The sequence below is a fragment of the Abrus precatorius genome, unplaced genomic scaffold (assembly GCF_003935025.1).
Source record: "Abrus precatorius isolate BTA unplaced genomic scaffold, Abrus_2018 Scaffold3, whole genome shotgun sequence".
Taxonomy (NCBI): domain Eukaryota; kingdom Viridiplantae; phylum Streptophyta; class Magnoliopsida; order Fabales; family Fabaceae; genus Abrus; species Abrus precatorius.
The window spans coordinates 14685512-14694169 of NW_020874373.1; the positions used below are offsets into that span (position 1 = coordinate 14685512).

General features: G+C 33.8%; 1 protein-coding gene across 1 annotated transcript; it reads left to right on the plus strand.

Annotated features, from left to right (window-relative positions):
* Positions 1-917: 917 nt before the first annotated feature.
* LOC113862232 lies at positions 918-7467 on the plus strand. Its single transcript, XM_027495332.1, has 10 exons — positions 918-979; positions 1444-1672; positions 2451-2552; positions 2847-3016; positions 3732-3865; positions 3950-4127; positions 4625-5180; positions 5529-5641; positions 5789-6041; positions 7240-7467. The coding sequence occupies exons 1-10, from the start codon at positions 918-920 to the stop codon at positions 7465-7467; spliced, it is 2025 nt and encodes a 674-aa protein (XP_027351133.1).
* Positions 7468-8658: the final 1191 nt, after the last annotated feature.

Here is an 8658-nt window from a genome sequence, read left to right on the forward strand (position 1 = left end):
GTAATTTAAATAATATTATAATGTTACCAACAAAATCTCTTAATAATATACAAATATTTGAACATTTATATGTTACAAAAAATATATTAATATATTAAAAAGCATGAGAGGTGGGAGAAGTGTCTTTGATTTCACTAGACATTAACAAAAAGAAACTATTTATGGAGGAGATATTGACATATAAAAATGAAGTGTAGAAACAGTGGTATTAGAACATTGTCTATCATACATAAATATAAATATAGATACGGATATAATTCAATTAATAAATAAATGAAATCATTGATGGAAAGTTTTTTTTTTTCTTTTTCAATTGTAATTTGATATTTTGATTAGATACATTTTAGTAAAAGGTAATTTAATTTATACATTTTTACTAAATATAAAATAATTTTTGAATTTGAGATAAAAATAATAAAAGTTAAATTTACTTAATTTTACAATTAAATAAATTTATTTAGTTAAAAAAATTCAAAGACCAAAATTACGCATAATTTTTAAATTAAAAAATTGTAATTAAGTTTAAATACTATATATATATATATATCATTAATTCTCGACCTAATAAATATTTTTTTTTAATAAAAGTTTAGTTTTTTTGCCAAAAATTGTCAATTCTAAGGCAGCGAAAGCCAGATAAAGATGGTGGAATTTCTGTGTGGTACCGGAAAATTCTAACGAAAGAAAACGAGGCTTGTGCCGCTACGTAGAATGCAGATGGATGATGAAGCACCGGAGGAACCAAGTGTTGCACGATTGCATTGCATGCACGTTACCACGTGGCGACTACCGAGCCTTCCACGTATCACCCTCTCTTCTATTACTATTACTATTACATCCATTTCGTTTCGGTGGTGCCTCGTTAGTCTGTGTGTGTTTGTGAAAAGAGAGAAAGAAACCGCGACGTACATACGGTTATGGCGACGAAGCTCAAGTATCTATCCTCCACTGCCGAGGATGTCATCCAGAGATGTGCACAGTAATCTCTGTCTCCTATTAACCTCGTACATTGCTAACATACGTGACTACGTAATAATATATCACAATAATTTTATACAACGTTGTTAGAACTTGAATCATAACACGACACAGATGTTTAGTGTTAATTTCTTTTGAGAAAGTAGCTATTATTTTAATTTTCTTGTTTTTAAATTTTCTCCGTGATGGTTTAGTTCTATGCATATGTTGGTTGGAACTGATCATGACATGCAAACATATTGATTAACTATAGTATTAAACTTTGCCTGATTGCAAAAATGTGTTTTGAACAACTTTTGGGTGAATTGTCCCCTTTATTTTTTGAGTATATATTTGGTATGTGTTAATGTTTGTGTATTAAAAAAATAAGAAAGTAAAAGATAGAAATAATTATATATGGTATTACATACGATGTCAATTTTCACTTGTTTAAATACCAGAAGTGTACTTTTATTTATGACATAGGAAACTGGAGACTTGGGTAGAGAGATTGGTGGAAGATTTTGAAGGAGAATGGAACCCTGATACGGGAAACTACTGCAGAAAATTAGTTGAATTTTGCAGTGGGAAGGTTCTGAGTAATATGTGCCACAACATAGAGGAAAACATCAATGATGGCTCGTTTAGCAGGTTGACATATGACATGATGCTTGCGTGGGAGAGACCTAGCTACTATGATGAAGAAGAGCCCTCGGTGTGCATATTCTCTCTCTCTCTCTCTCTCTCTCTCTCACACACACACACATACATACACACCATTGTTTTTTCTTTACAAGGAATGCTGGTGATATTTGATGAATATCAAGATCATGGTAAAATATGTGAATCTAATTTTCTTGTGATAAACTGATATTGATATAGTTCATAAGTGTCACAACTGCATTAAAAGTGCAATGAGGAATTTTTTTTGTTAGTGTTGTTGCTGGGAACGTCCAAGGAAGCATTTTATCAGGGCTAGGTAATATGCGTGGATATGAGTACCATTCTTTTCTTTCTCCCGTTTTCAAATTTATGGTGGCAAAAGCAATAGAAAAAATTGGATGTTGTACTGCAATGATTTGTTGCTGCTTCATTCCTCAATAACCGTTGTAGAATCCTTCTCAAAATCAAAAGATTAAGGTCTATGAGCCTCTGGCAAATCTATTAGACGTCCAGATTATCTTGCAGTAATTGACCATGGTCTTATTCTTCAGACATAATGAAGTTTAATTGGCAATCAGTTAAAGCATCTGCTGCGACTTATCAAACAAATTCTGTTGCCAAAAGATAAATGAAATTATATTTAGAATCTGAAATAGACCATGCAAGACTGCATGGTTTGAAATTATGGGTAAGAAAAGGTGCAAAGAAGGATCTGGTCCTGCTTGATCTGAACTTCAGCATTTTCACCTTTATATCTAAATAAAATTTTATCTAAAGCTTTTTGTGTCTTTTCTTGTCATTAATCAGATGAGGCTTTTTGATGTTTGCAGGAGCATGTAGCAAAGGAGAAAGAAGAAAGGAAGATAACTGTGAATGCCAATCAAGAACTGGATGATATCCCTCTTTTTTATTCAGACATCATGCCCCTCCTTGTAAGAGCATCTTTTCACCTAATTTTTTTTTATGTTATTACAGAATACAGATGATGGGTTTATAAGCCCCATTCCCACTCCGTTTTCTTAAGTTTGAATTGCAGCCTTCCGTAGGTCTTGTCTTCCTAATGTGAGACAGTGAATTAGTCCTCGAATATTCTCTTTAAAATGGATGTTTGATGTTTATAAGCACAAGGAATATTTGTGATTTAAGAGCTAGATATTTTCAACTGTACCTGGTCACTCTTTGTACATTTTGTTTCCTAATCCTAATTTCTTAAACTATCTTGCCAGGTTAATGATGAGCCCAATGTTGGAGAAGATGCATTTGTATGGCTGGGATCATTAGTACCATTAGTTGCTGATGTAGCAAATGGAAGGTTTACTTTCGAAACTCTAACAGCACCAACAGGTCTCCGACTACATTTTCCAGCATACGACATGTTCTTAAAAGAAATAAACAAGTAATGCATTGATCCTGATGAAAGATATTTTTCTGGTCCATTTGCATGCTTTTGGAATGCTGTTTGACAATGTCTCTGATTTAGAATATGATGGATATCTTGGCTTTTTTGCTACATGAACATATAAAATATGCAGGATACAAATTCTCCAAGTTGTCTGGAGATCTACAATGCTATCAAAGCATAAGGGTCTACACTAGTTTTAAGGTGGAATAAAATATATAAAATAGAAAGATAATAACATAACTTGATTAGGCAACTTAATATTGTTAGGTTTATAAAACCAACCATGTATATTTAACAAATAATTTTAGCTTTTAAGAGAATTGGGTTCTCAACATTTAGGAATTCAATCCTCATTACCATCTTTAGTTTTCTAATAAAATTTTAAATTCAGCAAGGTATAATTAACTTATGCATTATCCATGCTTTAGAGATATAAAACCAATCATTTGCCACTATAATAATATACCCATAAAACTCTGAACTGATATAGAACTTCGTAATGACTGTACGGTAAACTAAACAATAGTTTGAAGTTTGTAGTCTATTGAAGGTAGGATTCTTCAAGAAATTTGACATTTAAATGTTCAGCCTCTTAGGTGGGGTTTACTTTAATACTGGAACCAGAGCATGCCTCTTGATATAAATCAAAATTCATATGTAATAGAAATCTTATTTTTCATCCTTTATTTATGAATTCATGATCCCATAGGTGCATAAGACATTTGCAGAAACAGGCAACACCAAATGGTGTGGAACTGGCTGATGATGAATATATATTACATGTAGATGGAACAGCCAGCAGTCAGAGAGTAGTTCGCCACATTGGATCAACAAGTTGGCCTGGTCAGTAATTTGGGGTAGCTGATCAGTAATTTTATTAATGCATTCATATAAAAGTTTAAATGATGTTTTGGTTTTAATTGCCAGGTAGGCTTACACTGACCAATTACTCTCTTTACTTTGAGGCTTCTGGAGTAATAAAGTATGAGGATGCTCTCAAAATAGACCTCTCCAAGAATGTTGAGCAGAGTGTTAAACCTGCTGCAACAGGTCCATGGGGAGCTCAACTTTATGACAAAGCCATAGTCTATGATTCTACTGATTTGTAAGAATGCTAGCATAGCAGTTTTTGTCATTATCAATGCCTATTCTGGAGTTATGTTAAAAATGCATATTAAATTATCAGATAGGGATTAAATATGCACAGAATATATCTGCACCTGTTGTTTATAGAATGACTTGGCTTCTAAAATTTCAGCAACAAAATCCTTAATTCTGACTGAAACTCAAAACTCAAGCTGCAAATTTCTACCACCACGATCTTTTAAATGAACTCAATTCCTGAAGGATCGTAGACTTGGAGGAATTCTATATTTGACGTGTACCAAAATGATCTGAACTAAAAACTAATGAATTGGGGCAATCAATATCCCGTTCTCTAACATCTTGAATGCTATTGTTTTTCATGGCTTCGATGTAGTCATATCTTAATTCTGATTTAATGTTATTGGTACCACCTCAATGTAAATCAAATATATAGAAATATATCTAATCTTCACTTCTGTTGCTAATATGAATAAAATTTTCTTCTCAATTTTCTAGATCAGAGACAATTGTACTGGAGTTTCCAGAGCTTACAAGTTCCACAAGACGTGATCATTGGCTTGCACTAGTAAAGGAAATAATGTTTCTCCACCAATTTTTATCGAGGCACAAGATAAAATGCCCAATACAAACATGGGAGATGCATACAAGGACAATATTGGGAATAATAAGGTTGCATGCAGCAAGAGAAATGCTAAGAATTTCACCTCCTGTCCCAACAAAATTCTTAATATTTTCCTTATATAATGAGATACCAAAGGGAGACTTTGTGCTAGAAGAGCTTGCTGGTAGCCTCAAAAAGGTCAATAGTGAACAGAAATGTAGTGCAAGTTCTATCCTTAGGAGTATGAACATTTCTAAGACTATAGTTTCTGATGTAATAATAGAAGAAGCAAGTCAAGAAGATGGAAGTGTTAATGTTGTAGATGATAGTCCCTCATTGGAGACTGCTATCAAACAATCTAGGGAGGAAGAAAAGGACTTTCTCATTGCTGAAGCTACCACTGAAGAATTAAAGGAGGAAGGAGTCACTGACAGTGTTTTGGTTTTAACGGTAAGGATTGAACCTAAACAAAACTCAAGTTCCCTCAATTTCTGTTCTCTTTTGGTCAGTTATATGTGGCACATGATTGTACAAAATGAAGTGGTTTCCTTGTATCAGAAAGTACACTGTTATACCTTTCTATACATCTTTTATACTCTGGGCAATGGGATGTTCTCAGTCAACAACTTGATAGAATAATTGATGTCGTAGGTTATGGTATGCCTGAGAAGTGCTTTAAGATGTTTTTTAGTTAATCCTTCATTTGAGAATTAGATTTTGGATTGTCCTAAAATGGAAAGAAAGCATGGCATGTTTGGAGTTGAGACTAAACCATTTTTTGTTGATTTTATTGTATAGGAACTACTAAAGCCACTTAAAAATGTGGTCCCTTGGTTTCAAGAAATCTTCAACTGGGAAAGGCCAATATTTACTCTTGCTGTTCTTGCTGCATCCCTGCTGATCACATATATGTAAGTTGTTTTTTTTTTTTTTTTTTTTTTGCACTTTCTTTTGCTTATATGCATACCTGTCAAATTGCGTCCAATGCTTAAAATTTCCATGACCATGAGTGAATTGTGCTGGAACCGATAGTATATAACTTCGTGTAGACAATGCAGGGAATGGGTTGGCAAGGCATTTGCAGCTTTCTTGATTTGGATGATAATAAAGATGATTGAGGCAAGACAGAAAAAGATTAACGAGAAATGCAATGAAATAGTAATCAGTAGATCCAGTATGGCTTCTGACCAGTCAACGATGGAGAGCATCGTCTCAGCCCAGCATGGATTGTACACTGTTCATGAGATGATGCAGATAGCAAACATAGCAATGCTAAAGATATGGTCAATACTTATTTCAAAGGCTGATAAGGTACTTTCTTGTAAGAAATTATTTCCCACTGTTATCAAGATCTAGGTGAAGATTGGTCCTAACATATTTGAATACTCTTTAGAATGATGTTTCACATAGAACAAATGTTCATTGATCAATCCTTTTTTTCCAATGACTTAGATATAAGGGAGCCAGGGGTTTACACATTGAATCTTGTGGTAATTTGTATGATACAGCTGCTGCAGCTCTCTTAAAAATGGGCGAAAGGAAGTGGAACTGCATGGTCTGCATGATTTTGTTGTATGAATTTTTTATGCGTGTAACATCAGCACTCTCTGATATATATTACCTGTGACCTAACAAGCAGTGAGAATGTGATTTAAATAAATATGCCAAAGTTTCTCTTGTAATTATGATTTCTTCATAAACTGATTCTCGCCGAACAGACTAAGGGACTTGTCCTTTGCATTGAATTCATTTTAGTTTGCTTTTGCTTTCATTACAAAACTATATACCTTTACAGGTATGCAAGTGGATAATGCACTTGATAACTAAGAGAAATATTAACATGTTATTTGACACACTCATTTTCTATTATTAGGTTAGTTTTATGTGGGCTCCACTAAAACTTGAGACCACTAACTATCTAGGGACCCATAGGAAATTCACCTTATTATAGTGTGTGTGGAAAAGTGCATGCCAAGTAGTGCATTCTTTGCATTCCTCTCGTAGTTAACAACCTATGAGGAATTAGACTGAGGAGCAGATGTAACATCCAGAGGCCATATTAATCAAACTTCTGTTCTTTTATTTTGTATATGAGATTGTTCTTGTCCTTCTAGGCTGGAATACGATTACACTTGCAGAATTTGTCATTCTTTATTGAGGTAGTATGGTATGATTTCTTTAGTTGAAAGTGATAAATATGAACTAATGTCTTATGTGTTTTGCCCCTTCAATTCTGCACTATTTTCAGTTAGAGAAATGGAAGCAACTTGGTGTCTAACACATTCTTTCAAATATACTCTTTATTATAAGCTGAAATTTGACGGAAATCACAAAAAATATGAGTCTCACTTCTAATTCAACGAACCTGAGTAAAGTTTTCAATGAATGGCAGAACATTTGTTATTTTTGCTCATTCTATCCTCCTTATCTATAAATGCTGGTTGTTAAAATTTACAGTTATTTTTGTCACACGGATTTTTTTTAACACGAGCCCTTGTTCTGATGGCAGCATGCAAATTTAGTGATGGTGGCAATGAGTGGGTTGGCAGTCTTATTGGCAGTAATTCCATTCAAATTCTTCCTTATGGGTCTCATTTTGCAAAGCTTCACAATGACATTGAAGATAGGAGAGTCATCTGGAACAGGGAATAGACGTTTGAAAGAATGGTGGGACTCAATACCAATCGTCCCTATTCGTGTAGTAGACGAGGTTCCCGTAACTGATGATGCTAAATAGTTTTTATTCACCCTGGCTTATTAGATTGTCTACTATATGAGTTTAGTACATGTAGCCTTTGCCTCACAACAGACTTGGATATGACTACAATTATGATTATAAAGCTGCAATATCTTTGGTGCATTTTTAAGTTGCTGCAGTAAACCAATATCTTCCTACTTGTGGCACCCTTAGTATTAGACCACACACTACCACACTTTGTTTTATGCATGCCAACGATTTGGCTTGGAAAGGTATCACTTTACTTCTATTAGAATTGGTCTATCTTTAGTAACTGGCATTTGACAAGCAACTTGAACAACAGTATAAATGCCCATCAATTGTTCTGGCATATAAAATTACTGGGACCTCCACATAACTGCTACAAAATTTAAAGCAGCATGGAAATCTCCCTGTCATTACACAACGTATTAGAATGTGATGAGAAAGAACAATTTTCGTCATTGAAGGTCCTTGATAATGATTTCTGATGGAAACAAAAGCATTCTATTGCATCCTCTTACAAGGATGAGATAACTGAAAAATAAATGAGATAAAATAAAAGGCGTAGGTAGCACTCCAAAATAAGAAAAAGGGAATGGCTAAAAAGTTTTAAAGTGATACTATATTGCCTAAATTCCATAAAAAAAAATTCGAGAACAGAGTTTAAGTTCAAGATCCATGCTTAGTTTAAATCTCAATGTGTCTTCCGTTTAGGCCAATTCTATAATTTATCTCGTTCCAAAGTTCCTTGAGGACAAGCATCAGTTTCATTTCAATGTATTTTCCTTGAGGACAAGAAAAAATAGTGAAATGGTAGTTCAAGGACGTGAAACCTGCAGAAAATTATGGCCCAGTATTGGCTTTCCATTTTCATTAAGGACACGGTAATTGGGTATTCTCTCTTTGAGGTGATTCTATAATATGCACTTCCTTGCTCCCTTTCCTCTTTCCTAATGATAGGAGTTATGATAGGAGTATTTGCACTTTGTTGACCTAAATAGATGAATTTTTTTAAAAATTAGATTAAATTATAAACATATTTCCGAAATAGGTAACATATTTGCACAACAGAGAATTAAAATGCGTTACATATACATTTAGTACATGTGTCACTTTTGCAAGTGTTTTAGAGGGATAAAAATGCATCATAAGTCATGTATAGACGTGTGTCTCTTCCTGAAGTGAGAGTCATTCCAAAATACATTTTGC

Coding starts and splice junctions, on each gene's coding strand:
- LOC113862232 (XM_027495332.1), top strand. CDS start 918: ATGGCGACGAAGCTCAAGTATCTATCCTCCACTGCCGAGGATGTCATC. Junction 3,017..3,731: donor TTCTTAAAAGAAATAAACAA/GTAATGCATTGA, acceptor ATGATCCCATAG/GTGCATAAGACATTTGCAGA. Junction 5,642..5,788: donor TCCCTGCTGATCACATATAT/GTAAGTTGTTTT, acceptor TAGACAATGCAG/GGAATGGGTTGGCAAGGCAT.